Below are 17700 nucleotides of genomic sequence, written 5' to 3' on the forward strand. Positions count from 1 at the left end.
GAGAGGATAACTAATAACTCACTCCTCCTCAACTTCATGCATCCTGAAGAAGTCTTTAAGTGGAAGTTTCTTCTCCTGGTACCAAAGATAGGAGATTGCAAGGGGAGGGGAGGAGTTGGTGCCACTAAATGGTACACTAGTAAATGTTTCACACCAGGTCTCTGAGTGGGGATATACATATAATATGTAAAATAATAATCATACATGCATACACATGTTATTATTACATATATATGTATACGATATGTATAGTGTTATATGCATTATAACTACAATTTAATATACATTATAATTAGTCATATTATATATTATAATCATATCATTATAATTATATAATATATATGTATGTATATATCTATATGTAGATATATGCATACATATAAGTATGTATGTTTTCTCTACAGTTTTACTGACGTAAAGTGCGTATAGCACCCAATTTACAACTAACAATAGTGCTCTTGTACGTTTCATATAGCCAATTGATTCTCACAGAAATCTTTCACTGGTTTTTGTCAAACTCTTGTATTCCTAGCCAACCAACGCAACTGACAAGTACAGTTCCGACCAGAATGTTGGCTGATTTTTCCACTTACATTAACGAGTAAGATGAAAATGAATTAACCTAGTTGTATGTTGGAACTTTACACGTTCATCAGCGACTTCGGCAACTTCTTTGCTAAATCAGATAATAGCTTTCAAATACTGAAAGCTACTGAGACTCCTCAGATTTTCTGTGGGCCTACAATAGCAACAGCCACACACAATTTACATCAACATTTTTTCTATCCCTTTATTTTTTTTTTATGTGTATTTTTGACAGAGAGAGAGAAGAGTGTGAGCAGGGGAGAGGCAGAGAGAGAGGGAGACACAGGATCCGAAGCAGGCTCCAGGCTCTGAGCTGTCAGCGCACAGCCCGACGCGGGGCTTGAACTCGCGAGCCGTGAGATCATGACCTGAGCCAAAGTCAGACGCTTAACCGACTGAGGTATCCAGGCACCCCTTTATCCTTTTAGGCAGCCAACAAAACAATAAATCGAGGCTTAATTGATTTCCATGGTGTAAATAACTCCCAACATGGCTGGTTTCAAGATAGTGACCAACATGAAGTGACCAACACACCCCGAGAAGATAGGACGAGGTAGTGCAGCATCACACAGTGTTTCTACCCTGTAGATACAATCGACGTAAATAACCTCAAGGGTATAGAGAGTAGTAAAATATAGTAAAACAATTAAGAAGTGGTGAGTTTGGGTCATTACCTTTGCTTTTGTATAATTTGTTGAAGTGTAAGTTTCCGTAGTTAAATTTTTACTATTGGCTATGTTTAACAATGGCTCGTAAAATGCCTGAAAATCCGAATCGTTTTCACAGGTCTCTTTTGTGCTGGCTCCAGCACGCCACTGTGCTGCACTTCATCTGCCCACTGTTCCCAAAGAAATAAGCCTCTTTGCCTTGTTAACAGCCCGGTGTTTCCAAAAAGTTCTCATTTTCTCCCATGAAACGAGGTAGGGAAGATTGGCGTGAATTACTCATCTTCGTCCCGAGCTCCTCTGGCCCGGTGAGTGCCTGACTTTAGGGAATTCACACAGATAAAGTTTTTGTGAGGGGCTTCACCATCTGGGGAGAGGATTGAAGGCTGTGGGTTTCTGGAGAAACTGCCTTGCTGTTCCGGCCAACTCACCACTGTCTTGCCATAACCGTAGTGCATTTTCCTCATGTATGCAGAGAAACTGAGTGAAAAATGGAATAGACTACTATTACTGCTAGTTTGTAGTGCGTAGGAAAGGGGAGAAAAAAGCTCTGCTTATCCCCAATCCTCCCTTGCGTCTTCTTTTTTTCCTTTCCTGTTGTTACCCATCACATTCCTTGATGTCATGCCTGCCATTGTGAGCCGACAGGCCCTCCCTGGCCTGGTGGACAGCTTGTAAGTCAGGAGGGGAGGGGGAGCTGTGGAGGTTGGGGGGAGCAGTGGTCACACCAACACCTTAGAATTGGGCTGGGTCTGAGTGGAGCCCCAGAGATGTTCTCCAGCCCATTCGTCCCAAGAACCAATGAGTAAAATTAGGGGCCTCCCACCTGAGGTCAGGGAACCAGGCCCTGGAGTGGATCTGGGGGTGGAAGATGGCCTTCTTTGTCAACTGGTTCATTCTCCAGAATTCAACTTGTTCTCCGACTCGGTGGTATTTGAAAGCAACTTTATCCAGGTACCTGTGTGCAGCTCAGAACCCACTTTCTTTCGCTTTCCAGAACTTGTTCCTAAGGGTTGGTCCAAAAGTGCTGGTCCAAAAAGGCCTCTGAAAGCCCTGGGGAGGAGAAGGAGGCTGCTATGGCTAGGGACAACCAGAGGGTCTGGATCCCAAGTTCAGCTCAGTCTGTGCCTACAGCATGATGGGGCTCCTTGAAGGTCATATGCTTTCAGGAAATAGAATTACAAACTGCAAAAGGGGACCTCAGGGCTCACCCTCCAGGCAGGGTCCATGGGCCACTAGGGAAGGAATGGTTGGTTAGAGGGAATGAAGGTTGTTTTTAGAATCCCTGCTCTGAAACCCAACCTCCTCTCCATGGGATGGTTTAGAAATAGCCTTGTTTGAGAGCCAAGCCCCTAGAATCGGCCTTGCCCAGATTCTACATCCCCTAAAAGGCGGTGCTATGGCCATTGGAAGTTAGCATTTTTGGCCTGGGAAGCATGAGGCCACTGGGAGTATGGGATAGTCATATGACATCTTGGGGCACCTGACTGGCTCAGTGAGTAGAGCATATGACTCTTTGTCTTGGGGTCATGAGTTCAAGCCTCATGTTGGGGGTAGAGTTTACCTTAAAAAAAAAAAAAAGTGCGCGTGACATCTTACTGAGGGCCTGCCCACCTACCTCCCTCTAGAAGTCTAGCTGGGATCTGCATACCTGTGCTCCTTTGCAAGTGCCGCATGACCAGCTTCTCATGGTCTGTGTGCTGTGTGCTGTGTGTGGGGCAGGAGATGCAAAGAGAGGTCAGATGGTATCCCGGCCAAGGAGCTCATGAATTTGTCAATTTAAAGGGCATGTTATAACATGGTCACTGCTAAGAAAGCTCTGGCAGGTGGTTTGGACCAGCTCATCCCTAAAGCATGAGAGAGAAGGGTGCTAGTGTCCAAGGAGTTCAGCGCACTTTTTGGAGTTTGGCAGTTGAAGAAGGCTCCCCAGAGGAGGAGGTGAAGCCCTTCTTGGAGGTATCCCTAAGACTTTGGTAAGTGGAGGAGCAGAGGGAGGACACTGCAGGCCAAGGGACTTCAGTTACCTGGGTGAAAGTGGGAGGCTAGAACCCATAGGGAGGGTCTGTGCTCAGGAATCCATGTGATGGGGTCACAAAGCAGTGAGGAGTCACAGGAGAGAGTGGAGACAATTTGAGCTCAATTAGAAGACGCGTTCACAGAGCAGCAAGCTACTCCCTGACGGAGCCCCCCAGATTTCAAAGAGCCGGTCCGCCGCTCCGAGTGCTCCCCAGTTCCTGCACTGCTCCCAGGGGGCTGCAGAGTGGGGCAATCAGCTGGCAGCCCGCGGGCGTGCTCCTTCCTAACACAGTCTCAGCGGAGGAAGAGCAGGGACGTGGCAGATCCAGACTCGGGATAGCGAATTCCAGTCATTTCTATCTGGGTGTGAGGTTTTGGCAGGAGGTTTATTCTCTTACTCTGTTCTCTTTGACCTGCTATTAAAACTGTGTAGATTCTCTGGGTGGACCCTTAGTGATTCATGCAGCAGGAAACTCGGACTGTTCTGGGGAGGGCAAAGCCTGTCTGCTGGAGCTGCCCCGTGGCAGAGTGAAAAGTTGACCTGAAAGGAATCACCCCACACAATTAGGTGGCTCCCTTTCTCCCCCCTCTTCAGTAGCACCTCTCTGCCATCACCTGTAAAAAACATCACTCACAAACCTTTACTTAGCACTTACTCTCAATGTGTGCCGCCCCTGTGTTTCGTAGTGCATGTGAATGTCATTCCGCACTGTGGGCTCCAAGAAATGTTTGTTTTTGTTTTTTCCTTCAAAACGAAAATGGACTTTTCTTAGGAGCACCATCTAGTAAGGCGTATGGGAACTGAAATTTCAGTTATTCCTGGGGCTTTCCCCTTGTCCCCGGCTCCACCATGGTTGTGAAATGGTGTCAATGGCCCTACAAAGCCTAGAACATTGGGAGAAGGCTCTCTGGTCGGTCACTCCTCAAATGTTCCTTACCTTACCTTGGTCCTTGTGGTTCCTTGGAGGCTTCTCTGCCCGCCCTGGACAGTGAGGCGGGCGTGTCTTAGCTGAAATACTGTGCCCAGTGCAAAGCATCCAGTCTCCCTGGGCTGCCTCTGATGCTGCAAGAGAACAGGTTCTCACGAGATCTAGCAACAAGCCGGGCCCTCCCTCATCTTGCGGGAAGCTCCCCAATCGTCCCTCAAGCTGGGCTGCCTGGGTCTGCCCCATTCACTAGCTCTTTCCTCACTCTCCTCCCCTTCTGGAACCTTCTTTACACAATCTCCCTTCCAGATCATTGGAAACCTGTGCTGGCTGCTTCTACCCGAGGATGGGGGAATAAAATGTCAATGCCTCTCAGCCTTTTCTTACTAATGCATCCCTTTAACGTTGGATAATGCAGAGGATGCAAAGGAGGGCAACACAGTTTCCTGTCGCCAATGAGCTGGTCTATTTGGAGAGACCCACAAAAAGGATGGATGCTGGTCATTGCCCAGGCCAGTGTGCCGCACACTTGCTCCGAGCATGTCCCCAAGTTAAAGTGCTGCTTTCCAGCACCTGTATTCTCCCACCCTTGCCTTCCTCTTTCTCCCTGACCCATGTACCTGGGCTGATTTCCAGGTCACTAAGCCCGGGAGCTGGATGGATGTCTATGAAGGTTCTACCACTGTGATCCTCGGGGTGACCTCCTCAGTGCCCTCCTTGCCACTCCCCAACATCCTCCTGATGGCCAACGTCACCTGGCCCCAGGGTCAGTTTTCCACCTGGAGCTCACCTGATTGTGCTCCAGTGGTCACCCTCAGCAGGTAAAGAAAGGCTGCAGAAGGGGTGGGATGACCGCATTGTTTTGCAGCTGGATTTTAGATAAAAAGAAAGGACAGTATATAAGCTATGTGTATACACGATGTATAGTGTATAAACTATGTAGAATTCATTCATTAAAAAACATGTCTTTCGTATCTGGATATACCAGACACTGTGCTTGGTGAAGTGATAGAGCCCTGGTCTCTGTCTCAGCCTGGTCTTTGAGGATCTTGGCTTCCTTTTATTTACTTTTATATTGTCACTATAGACTTAGGGGGTTTCCCCCGCAAAAAGGCGAGGGGTATGAAAGTCAGATGGGATGATGGAGTGTTACAATTGAAAAAAAAACCAAATACTGGATGTACAGGACACATCCACCCTTCTTACTGTCTCAGCAAGGTTAACTAGGATACAGGGAGGAGATCTGGATGGAAATAGGGTCAGAACACCTGAGTTCCAGTTCCTACTTAACGTGGTCTAAACTTGGGCACATCAGTTAGCTGTTCTGAGCCTCAGTTTCACCATCTGTACAATGGAATGAAAAATACCTTTCTTTCATCAAAGGGTGTGAGGATTGAATGAGAGGTTAGACATCGTCTATCAGCCATTGTTATTGATGTGGGCAGGTTCTTTAGTGATGAAGGCCCTGAAAGTCAGAGAAGAGTTAGTTTTGTAATCATTCCCACTCCCAGACCATGAGCTTTCTCCCATGGGCATCCCCCAAGCAGAGGCGGGAGCCTAGTGAGATGGGGCCAGGCTCTAGGTAGGCACGCATGATTGATTGAATGCATGGGCCCCTCTGCTGTGGGGATTTCCTGATTGTGTCCAGGATTCTCCCCCTGAAGTTTGTGGAGCTACAAATCTGTGACCGGCTCCAACGCATCCTGAGGGTTAGGACAGTGACTGAAAAGATCTACTACCTGAGGCTCCACGAACACCACCCAGAGGCCGTATTTCAATTCTGGATCCGCTTGGTGAAAATTCTGCAGAAAGGTCTGTCCATCACCACCAAAGACCCAAGAATCCAATTCACGCACTGCCTGGTGCCCAAAATGTCCAACAGCTCCACCGAAATAACGGTAAGTGGGGCCTCCCGCCAAGACCTGCAGCGAGACGGGGGATGGGAAGCCCAGCTCCTTAGAGGATTGGTGGGCATTAAAGTCTGGTGTTGCAGGGGCAGACTTTGTTTTCAAGGGCCAAGGATACACACGCATCAAACTGGGGTCTACAAACATAAAAAGCAAATGAATTTCTTTTTCTTAAAAAAAGAGCTATAAAGTGGTTAACTCACTTAAAAATTGTTTTCTGTTGGGTTTTTTGTTTTTAAGTTTTAAAAAAGGAATAATGCTCACTGAAGAAAATTAGAAAATCACAGAAAAATCACCCCTACTTCTCTCCAACCCCAAGCAATCACTTGGAACATTCTGGCATACTTCCTTCCAGTCTTCCATTTTATGTATTTTTTTTCCTTTTTTTGTTTGATCTTTATTAGGTTTTGGCATTAGAGTTATGCTGTCTTCTTAATATCAACTGAAGAATTTTGCATATGCTTTCACATTGTTGAATATATTGAAACTTTGAAAACATTTATTCTTTAACGTTAGAGGCTAGATTGAATTTGCCAGGTTCTTTTTTTTTTTAATGTTTGCTTGTTTATATATTTATTCTTTCTCCAATTTTTTATTTAAATTCCAATTAGTTAACATACAGTGTAGTATTAGTTTCAGGAGTAGAATTTAGTGATTCATCACTTACCTACAATACCCAGTGCTCATCACAAGTGCCTTCCTTAATGCCCATCACCCATTTAACCCTCCCCCTGCCCACCTCCCTCCATCAACCCTCTGTTTGTTCTCTATGGTTAAGAGTCTGTTTCCTGGTTTTCCTATTCCTACCACCACCCCCTGATTTTTATTTGTTTTGTTTCTTAACAGTTTTCCATCTTTTTTTCCCCCTAGATCACTTTTTAAAAAAATTTACATCCAAGTTAGTTAGGATATAGTGCAACAATAATTTATCCATTTAGCCCATCCCCCCTCCCACATCCCCTCCAGTAACCCTCTGTTTGTTCTCCATATTTAAGAGTCTCTTATGTTTTGTCCCCCTCCCTGTTTTTATATTATTTTTGTTTCCCTTCCCTTATGTTCATCTGTTTTGTATCTTTTTTTTTTTTAATTTTTTTTTTCAACGTTTATTTATTTTTGGGACAGAGAGAGACAGAGCATGAATGGGGGAGGGGCAGAGAGAGAGGGAGACACAGAATCGGAAACAGGCTCCAGGCTCTGAGCCATCAGCCCAGAGCCTGACGCGGGGCTCGAACTCACGGACCGCGAGATCGTGACCTGGCTGAAGTCGGACGCTTAACCGACTGCGCCACCCAGGCGCCCCATCTGTTTTGTATCTTAAAGTCCTCATATGAGTGAAGTCATATGATTTTTGTCTTTCTCTGACTGACTAGCTTCGCTTAGCATAATACCCTCTAGTTCCATTCACGTAGTTGCAAATGGCAAGATTTCATTCTTTTTGATTGCTGAGTAATACTCCATTGTATTTATATACCACATCTTCTTTATCCATTCATCCATCAGTGGACATTTGGGCTGTTTCCGTACTTTGGCTACTGTTGATAGTGCTGCTATAAACATGGGGGTGCATGTGCCCCTTCGAAACAGCACACCTGTATCCCTTGGATAAATACCTAGTAGTGCAATTGCTGGGTCATAGGGTGGTTCTATTTTTAATTTTTTGAGGAACCTCCATACTGTTTTCCAGAGTGGTTGCACCAGCTTGCATTCCCACCAACAATGCAAAAGAGATCCTCTTTCTCCACATCCTTGCCAACATCTGTCGTTGCCTGACTTGTTAATGTTAGCCATTCTGACAGGTGTGAGGTGGTATCTCATTGTGGTTTTGATTTGTATTTCCCTGATGATGAGTGATGTTGAGCATTTTTTCATGTGTCGGTTGGCCATCCAGATGTCTTCTTTGGAGAAGTGTCTATTCATGTCTTTTGCCCATTTCTTCACTGGATTATTTGTTTTTTGGGTGTTGAGTTTGATAAGTTCTTTATAGATTTTGGATACCAACCCTTCACTGATGTGTTGTTTGCAAATATCTTCTCCCATTCCGTCCGTTGCCTTTTAGTTTTGCTGATTGTTTCCTTCGCTGTGAAGAAGCTTTTTATTTTGATGAGGTCCCAATCGTTCATTTTCGCTTTTGTTTCCCTTGCCTCTGGAGACGTGTTGAGTAAGAAGTTGCTGCGGCTGAGATCAAAGAGGTTTTTGCCTGCTTTCTCCTCCAGGATTTTGATGGCTTCCTGTCTTACGTTTAGGTCTTTCATCCATTTTGAGTTTATTTTTGTGTATGGTGTGAGAAAGTGGTCCAGGTTCATTTTTCTGCACGTCGCTGTCCAGTTTTCCCAGCACCACTTGCTGAAAGACTATCTTTATTCCATTGGATATTCTTTCCTGCTTTGTCAAAGATTAGTTGGCCCTACGTTTGTGGTCCATTTCTGGGTTCTCTCTTCTGTTCCATTGATCTGAGTGTCTGTTTTTGTGCCAGTACCGTACTGTCATGGTGATTACGGTTTTGTGATACAGTTTGGGGTCTGGACAGTCTTCCATCTTAAATTAATTTTTAATTTATATATTTGAGGATATTCAATACATAATAAATGTCTGAATGTTGCTTTTTTTCAGTTGAGATTATATCAGAAGCATTTTCCCATTTCTTTTTAAAGCTCTTCATACACATCATTTTGATAATTTCATGCCGTTCCAGTAGTTGTGTGAATGAATTAAAATTTACTTTGCCATTCTCCTGTTATCAGACATTTAGAGTTGTTTCCAACTTTTCATTATGGTAAATGATGCTAGAACAAGCATTTGTGTGAACTGACCACATTTCTGCTTGTTTTCTCAGAATAGATTATTAGAAGCAGAATTCAAAGGGTATGAGCATTTTTAAGGCTCTTGATACATATTGCCAGATTATTTCCAGAAAGCTCATGCCAAAGTATACTCTCTCCAGTAATATGAGTGTCTATGTCACTGTGTCCTTATCACAATAGAGAAGAATAAATTTTAATAAATTTTCTAGTATGATAGGTGAAAAAGTAACAGCCATTTGATTTTCAATGAGTTTGAACATCATTATACAGTCTTTTTGTGCCCTTAGGCTATTTCTCTATTGGCATTTTGTGTTTTTTTCTAAACTGGTTTGTAAAATAAAGCTTTTTATGTATCAAGAAGTTTAACCCTTGAATCACAAGTGTCTGTAAACCTTTCCCCCAAGGATTCACTTTTTCCTCTCAGTTTATTTGAGGCTCCCCACCCCCCAGCCCTTTTGACACAGAGAAGGCGTTTCCAGGACCTGCTTAGGGTAGAAGCACAGAAAGAAAGAGATCGATAGGCTGGATTGCCTAACACCTTCAGATTTCAGAACCTAAACCCTTCCTCTTGTCTCAGTTGAAGGCCTTTCCGTATTACTATCACTGCCTTCCAAAGTCAGCTTCCCAGCCCTGCTGCTCTCGTTCTTAACGTTCAGGCACAGTAGCCATTGGCAGCCCAGCAGAGAGAGGACGTTATCCTGCCAGGGCCCAGTTGGGCTCTGATGATTCTGGGGCTTGATGCTTAAGGAACAGGTTTCCGGGTCGAGGCTGGAAGACTCAAGGCTGAGTCCCTTCAAGGTTCTGGCCCAAGGAGGCCGAGAACTCCAGGCAGATCTGGTCATCTGACTGTAACTTTCTCCACCCAGCCTGAAGGCAGCCTCCTGCCATCCGCCCAGCCCAGCGAAAGCTTCATGCTGTTGACAGCCGAACAGACCAGTGACAGTTTCTCGAATATCACAGGGAGGCCCCAGCTGACAGCGGACAGGTGGGTCCTCCGTGCAGGCAGCTCCAGCATCCCTTCCCGCAGCACTGAGCCGTGGGTGGGGACGGTGGCACCCTCGGCCAAACTACCTCAGTTCCTTCTTTTTATTCTAGACCATTATGCATATGATTTCTCCCCTCAGTTTTATTATAAGCCTGTCAGAAACAGGGTCTGTGGCTGTTGGGTCTGAATATTCCCTAGGCAAACTGCAGTGCTTTCATAGACGGTGCTCAATAAAAGGAACGAGGGGTGAGTAAGTTATCAGAGGAGGGTCAGCTGATCAGGCAGGTTCATGGAGCTCCATATCGACTACCTCCAAACCCGGTTCACCAGGGTCCCCCGGGTAAGACAGTTCTGAGTTCTCTTCACCTCACTTATCTGTTCTGTAAAATGGACAGAATAGACAGTAACCCAAAGCAGACATGGCTCCAAAGCCATTTACTAATTCACTAATTGTATGAGACTCTTTGTGCAACGAGCGATGGAAAACGAAAGCAAGATCACCCAATCAATACATTGAACAGGTACAACTTGCAGGATACCATCAAAATGTAAATTTATTTGGGGGGCACCTGAGTGGCTCAGTCGGTTAAGCATTCGACTTTGGTTCGGGTCATGATCTCACGGTTCGTGGGTTCAAGCCCCGCGTCGGGCTCTGTGCTGACAGCTCGGAGCCTGGAGCCTGCTTTGGATTCTGTGTCTCCCTCTCTCTCTGCCTTTCCCCCGCTTGTGCTCTGTCTCTGTCTCTGTCTCTCTCAAAAATAAACACTAAAAAAGTTATTTTAATGTAAATTTATTTTTGTCTTCCCTTTATAATTTTTTCAGTGGGAGTTTTCTTCTTGCCCTTAGATAAAAGCTGATTCTCTGACGGGCCCCCTAAGCATATGGGCTCCCTCTTAGAATATAAAAGGTCCTCTGGTCCCTTTAAACTGCAAAAGAAGCATCAATTCTGAAATTAAAATGTGGCTGATAATTACCAAAACTCTGAACTGTTCACACCTTCCCTCAGTCTGGCCTCATGTTAAGATGGCCCTTCACGGTGGGCACTGGGTTTTCACTCCTCTTCTCCTTCTGTTTCCTAACTTAAAAATTTTTTTAAATGTTTATTTATATTTTGAGAGAGAGAGAAAGAGAGCGGGGGAGGTACAGAGAGAGACAGAGACAGAATCCGAAGCAGGCTCCAGGCTCTGAGCTGTCAGCACAGAGCCAACACGGGGCTCGAACTCATGAACTGTGAGATCATGACCTGAGCAGAAACTGTATGCCCAGCTGACTGAGCCACCCAGGCACCCCCTGTTTCCTAACTTTAAAGCTAATTTTTTCTCTTAGAAGCTTCCTTGGGTTCTTTAAAGTCCCACACCTGACACCCCCGTCACCCCCAACTGCAACTCTGGTGATGCTCTGACACCTTCCTTTCCTCCAGCCACTACCCCCCTCAGGCTCTGGCTGTAAGGGCGTTCTCTTGGGCAGGGCTTAACAATGGCTCCAGGCTGGCGCTCTCTGTCTCAGGTATAGTCCACGTCTGGCCCTCAGGAAATGTCCTCTCAGACTTTGATGAGCCCCTGGACACAGGAATGACTCCTCTTCACTCCTCCACTCAAGAGATCTATTCTTCCATCTTTCCCGCCCTTCAGATTTCCTGCTCAGGACTTGTGTCCCTACCTATGGGGTCTCCGAGGACCCCTGCCTCCAGGGGGCCCCAGTTCAAAATCTCTCGATGATCCTAGGAAGCCCCTCTCTTTCAGCTTCAGGGGGAAAAGGCAGCAGCTTTAGACAAGGGACTCTCCACACCCCTTCTCTCTCTCAGTGCTGTTTTAGCCTCCCTCTGGGGCAGGGTCCCCGTGGTGGTCATGCTGGGCTGCTCTCCCAGGTCATTGCGTGCCTTTATATGTGCTTCCCAGTCTTGTGGTTCTTGGGTTTGGTTTTGTTTTGTTTTGCTTTACTTTCAAGATAGTTGTATTGAATTATAATGCAAAATTTTCTCTTTTGGATACTCTTGTTATTTGAATATTGGCTCATCTTTGCCTATCTAATAGAGCTGTCATTTTCTCTTTTTCTTTCTTTAAGCTCTCCTTCTATTCTTTTCTTCCTCTTAAGGCACTGTCTGCTTTGTTTGCTCCTGTATTCTTTCTGGTTTAGGCTTCATTTGGGGAAATAATGGTTTCTTTAAAAATGTTTGACTCTCTCCTCAGTTTCATCACCCCATTTACAAATCTTTTAAGTTCTGACTTGGGTGGCACCCTCATATAGTCTATCACTTTCTTAATTTCTTTTAGCTCATTTTGAAATGCTAGGTTGTACTTTTCATTTGTTTTGCAGGCATATCTTTTTAGTGTGCTTTCATTGTAAGCATTTAGTATGCTTCATATACTTTGTTTTTCTAATTTTGTGTGGAGTTTGATTACTATCCTTTTCCGACAGTTATTTTTAATGTGAAAATGATTTTCCTGAACCTTTGGGAATGACGGTCAGTCCAGGTTGCTTTCTGGTTTGGTCTCTAGAGCTCCCTCTTGTGTGGCTTTTGGGAAGTGTTGATGGCCTTGCACTTCTAGGGCTGTGATCCTCTCTCCTGTCTTTAGCTGATCTTTCTCTTTTCTTTGCTTTTATTCTTCCCGTCCTACTCAATTTGGACCCCATTTCCAGTGGCTTTTCCTTAGTGTGAGGCTGTGTCTTGCAAGAGAGAGTGTTCCGATGGCTTCAAGAGACCATAAGGCATGTAGGGCTCCAGCCTCTTCTGACTTTACCGCAGCCAGAGCCCTTGTACTTACTTCCAGTTTCCTCCTCCTCAAACTGTCCCGGGCACTTTCCACTGAGAACCTGTGGGGGGAATAGGAGCTCCCCTGTCTTCAGATACATCAGATGCTCTGTTGCTACTCTGTGCGTCCTCGTACACAGATATGGACAGATACGCAAGATAACCGTCTGGGTCTTGGAGCAGTCTGTAGCTGGAATTTTTTTTATCCTGAGCTTTCTCAAACAGGCCTTTACCTTTGGGACTCATGTTGGCCTAAACTGAAGTGGGTAAAACCTGAGTCCGGGGCCACCAAGACTGGCAAGTCCCTCGGGCACCCCCAGCTTCAGCCCACACTTTGCCAGTCTTTAATTTTTGACCCCTGGGATTTTTCTTTGCTTTTTGTGGGCTTAGCAATACACTTTAAATTATGTGATTATATTTTATCTAGCATCTCTAGGTGTTTTATGGCAAAGATTTTGTAGACTATTTGGCCATTTTGCCAGGCTCTGGCTACGTAACTCTAAACTTATTTTCACTTAAAAAAAAAAATCATCGCATCTTATCTTTGAATAGTTACAGTGTGAGTGATTTTTATTTTCCATTTGGTGCTTTTTTGTGGTTTCCCTTGTTTTCTTTTCTTTTTTTAATTTTTAGAGAAAGAGAGCAGGGAAATGAGGCAGAGGGAGAGAGAGAGAGAGAGAGAGACTCTCAAGAAGGCTCCACACTCAGTGAGGAGCCTGGTGCGGGACTCAATTCCACGACCCTGGGATCACGACCTGAGCCAAAATCAAGAGTCAGATGCTCAACTGACTGAGCCACCCAGGTGCCCCAACATGGTTATTTTAAATGAAAAACAAAAACAAACTGGGGGTTCCTGGGTGGCTCAGTTGGTTAAGAGTCTGACTTGGGCTCAGGTCATGAGTTCAAGCCACGCACCGGGCTCTCTGCTGTCAGCACAGAGCCCACTTTGGATCCTCTGTCTCCCTCTCTCTCTGCCCCTCCCTTCCCCCAAAAAATAAACGTTGAAAAATAAGATAAAATTTTTAAAATAAAATAAAATAACCATGTATTTCACTTAGAATCAAAAATTTTAAAAATGTTAGCCACACTCTGTGTTTCTAGGCACATTCAGTGGCTGTAACTTTTTTCAAAGCTGTTACTGTTTTGGAAAACTGTCGTGAGGTTTTCTTTTCCTTACGCTGATAACTGTCAGGTTATAGTGGGCATCAGGCAGATCCCACGGGGCTCAGATCTTGCCTTTGAGTCTTAGTTAACAAATTAGGTTCTCACCACATAAAAGTGGTGCTTAAGATTTGGAGGGGTATCTGTTCCACTCCAGCAGAGCAGACCTTAGCCGGAGCCTCCCTCCTGCTTGGTTTTCTTTGTTCAAGTCACTCTCTCTCTCTCTCTTTATGTTTATTTATTTATTTTGAGAGAGAGAGAGAGTGAGAGAGCGTGTGCATGTGAGTGGGGGAGGGGCAGAGAGAGGGAGAGAGAGAGAATCCCAAGCAGGCTCCGCACTGTCTGCACACAGATCTCACGGGTTCAAACCCATGAACCCGTGAGATCATGACCTGAGCTGAGGTCGGACGCTTAACCAACTGAACCATCCAGGCGTCCCCAAGTCTCTCTTGATATATCATACCATTTATACGTGTCGTCCCTGGCCATCATTCCCACATCCGCATCTACACTCAAGGCACCTGTACTGGAAAATATACAATTTAGAAACAGTTTTTTATTTTTTTTTTTTCAATTTTTTTTTTTCTTTCTTCAACGTTTTTATTTATTTTTGGGACAGAGAGAGACAGAGCATGAACAGGGGAGGGGCAGAGAGAGAGGGAGACACAGAATCGGAAACAGGCTCCAGGCTCTGAGCCATCAGCCCAGAGCCTGACGCGGGGCTCGAACTCACGGACCGCGAGATCGTGACCTGGCTGAAGTCGGACGCTTAACCGACTGCGCCACCCAGGCGCCCCTAGAAACAGTTTTTTAAAATTAAACTTTTAACAATGCTTTCTCTTTCTTTTATTGCTTTCAATGACTCCAAAATTCCTGGGCTCCCACAGTAACACCAATGTCGCCATCAAAAGAGACAATTTGGACAGCTCTAAGACCCCCTTGCGGGTGGCATCTCCAGTCAGTTTGAAAATACCCATGAGAGCTGCCTTGAGCCACAGCCTCTGGGAACAAGAGAATCCAGATGAGCACTTTCTGCAGGCTCCTGTTGCCAGTTCCCTAGGAGAGAACTTTTTTGGACCCTGACACCTATCCGGAACGGGGCGATCTTCCCTGGCTTCATTCTGTGCGCTTGCCACGATCTCCTACCAATGCTGTTTTCCCACTGGGGGCCAAAAGACCGTGGGAGAGGTATGAGGGTGCTTATAACACAGTGCTTTGTACTTCCACCAAGAAACCTCCAAGTGAGTTCCTAGTTGTTACGGGCTGTGCTCTGCAGGGCTTCAGGCTGGGGATGGACCGATTAGGAACGGGAGCTCACCCCTTAGGAAAATAAATGGGAAAAATGTTCTGTCTGCTCAGCTGGAACCCCAAAGCAGCCAAGCAGAGCCACGAAGTCCAGTCCAGAGGAACGGGCCTGAGGAGAAAGCCAACTTCCTCATTCAGGGGGGGTAGGGGGAAACAGGCAGGGCTGCTGCAAACCCAAAGTGAGAGAAATCTTGACAATGATGCCGACCAACTATGACGATGACCACCAGTGACCAGGAGTCCTAACTGATTTGGCTTTTCCTAGCCCGGGCCTAATGAAAGCAAACTGGAAGACACAGTATCTGTGTGTATGAGGGGTGGGGCAGGAGCTCTGGCCAGCCTCTGGACAAATGGTAAATACTTACGTGGACAACACTACCACAATATTCAGTAACTATTTATCAAGCCCCCTCTAGGCGCCAGGCACTGTGCTTGATGCTGGGCATATTAGAGAGGCCCAAACAGACAAGTTACCTGCCTCGAGGGACGGCGTGGGAGAGATACCGAGCCCTATTCCGGAGACACAGGAAGCCCACTGAGGCTGGCATGGTGTTTGAGCCACGGGTCTGCAAATCAAGGCTAGAGGACCCACCTTTCTAGAGTCCACACGATAGGAAATAGAGTGACAGAGTGAGAAAGAACGTGCCCCTCTTCCCCTTGTGCACACTCAGGTGGGCTCAGCTATAAATCCTGGCTCAAGAGGATCATAAAAGACACGAGCTGGGCGTATGCCCAGTGTCTGTGGGTTTCTTTTCATCTGCAATAAAAATAAAAACCAAACAAATTTCCTTCCAGCCTGCTGTAATCAAGCTGAGCAGTGTTGGTGCTGGTGAGGGATGTCTAGCAGCAGAACTTAGAACAAGCTAATGTGAAGGGTGACCATGCTCCCCAATGTATGCTTGTGGTCCTATATCATTATTGATATGTGCCCATGCCACTCTCAAAGTGTCCCTGTATGAATGGCCAGTCACTCAACTGATGCAGTGTATTTACAAACATTTAGGGGCTCTCTGCCCTCATTTCTATTGCCTTGATTTAAAACTCCATCAACTCTCACCTAAACTATTGCGATGACCCCAGCGGGTCTCCCAAGCTGTCATCATTATGCCAATAATAGCTAACTTCGTTAGCAACCTACCATGTGCCCAACCCTCTGGTGAAACTTTACAGAGATCACTTAATCCACGCAACTCATTGGGAGGTAGATACTCTTGTTACCACATTTTACAGATGATCAATATGAGCCTCAGAGAGGTTCAAGAACTTGCTTAAGGTCATAGAGGGAGTCAGTAGCAGGGCCAGGACCTGAACCCAGTCTAACTCCAAAGTCCAATGAGTTTCCGATTTCTCCCAACCCACTTCCCTTCTTTACTTCGAAAGAGTGATCTTTCTGAAACACCATTCTGACCACAGCTTCACCCTGATAAAAACTAAACTCGCTGTTATGAGATGGCCGGGCTTGGATCGATCTCCAGCCCCTCCGCTTCTCCAGAGGCTGCTTCCATTGAACCTCACGTTCCCACATGCTAAATTTCTTGTGGTCTCCAAAACGCACGGGGTGTTTAGACACTACGAGGGTGTTGTTTGTCCTTCACTCTATGCAAGGAACTTTCCTTGCATTTCTACCTATTGCTGTCGTGATCCTTGTCCCTACCGATGGGAGTTCCTCTACGCTAATATCGTACTCTGTGTCTGCCTGTTTATTGCCCTTCTCACACCTTTATCCTTGTTTACATGTTCATTTCCTTGGTGGGGCTAGGAACCCTTTGGGAATAGATGCCACTGTATGTTAGAGTTCTTTGCCAATAAAAGAAGCTGACTCAAATTTAAACCAAAGGGAATTTATTGGAAGGATCTGGGTTAGCTCACAGACTCAAAGGGACCGTTAGAGAGCCAGTCTTGGAGTGCACTGACATCAGAACAGCTCTGGGCATTCAGGTAAGGGTGGCTAATTGAACATCTCATCAAACGCTGCAGCAGGCCGGGTGGTCTCCCCAAGGGAAATTGAGGGGTGTCACAAGAGAACGGCTAGGGGAGCGGATGTCTGGTGGCTGACAATAACAGATGTCCACCAAAATCTGACTCTTTGCTATCTGTTCAGGGAGGCACCCCGCCAAGCATCTCTGTACATCCTTGCTAAGTTAGCCAGGGTTCACTGGCTTGTTTTGCTCACTTGCATGTTTCCGGATAGGGATGAAGAGTTTAGACAGATTGTGTTACACTTTGCGTGTTCCCTTGAGACAGTTTTTCTACCCAACACTGGGTCTGAAGGATTCCAGTCTGATCGGCGTAGCATTTTGGGCCCCCCTGCTGCCCCCCCCGTTGGTGTTAACTCAGAGTCAGTAGCCCGAGGTTCCCAAAAGTTTCTGTGTTTTCCTTTTATGAGGGCACATTATCACTGTAAATGGCCTAAGGTCTCTTTGGAGATTCCTGGAAGGAACATTCAAGGCAGGTGGTTTTCGGTGTTTGTAATAAGATCCCCGGTTAAGGGTCCCGGCCTTCCCCTCATTCACAGATCCCGGGTGTGAGCACTGACTGAGGACTGAGGAGTGATAAGCAGGCATGATTCTCTAACCGTATTCATCAGAGCCAGCTTT

The 17700-nt window shown here is 45.8% G+C and overlaps 1 protein-coding gene across 1 annotated transcript; it reads left to right on the plus strand.

Moving 5' to 3' along the window:
- Positions 1 to 1722: 1722 nt before the first annotated feature.
- On the plus strand, positions 1723 to 15203 carry FAM71F2 (family with sequence similarity 71 member F2). Its single transcript, XM_030308381.1, has 6 exons — positions 1723 to 2204; positions 4670 to 4683; positions 4816 to 5013; positions 5841 to 6090; positions 9767 to 9885; positions 14686 to 15203. The coding sequence occupies exons 1-6, from the start codon at positions 2052 to 2054 to the stop codon at positions 14879 to 14881; spliced, it is 930 nt and encodes a 309-aa protein (XP_030164241.1). The 5' UTR covers positions 1723 to 2051; the 3' UTR covers positions 14882 to 15203.
- Positions 15204 to 17700: the final 2497 nt, after the last annotated feature.

The sequence above is a fragment of the Lynx canadensis genome, chromosome A2, assembly GCF_007474595.2.
Source record: "Lynx canadensis isolate LIC74 chromosome A2, mLynCan4.pri.v2, whole genome shotgun sequence".
In the NCBI taxonomy this organism is placed as follows: Eukaryota; Metazoa; Chordata; class Mammalia; order Carnivora; family Felidae; genus Lynx; species Lynx canadensis.

Bases quoted from the DNA above. Each gene is read 5' to 3' on its own strand.
- FAM71F2 (XM_030308381.1), top strand. From the start codon at position 2,052: ATGAGTAAAATTAGGGGCCTCCCACCTGAGGTCAGGGAACCAGGCCCT. The intron at 6,091-9,766 runs GTAAGTGGGGCC...TTCTCCACCCAG, and splicing joins ACAGCTCCACCGAAATAACG to CCTGAAGGCAGCCTCCTGCC. The intron at 9,886-14,685 runs GTGGGTCCTCCG...GGGCTCCCACAG, and splicing joins CCCCAGCTGACAGCGGACAG to TAACACCAATGTCGCCATCA.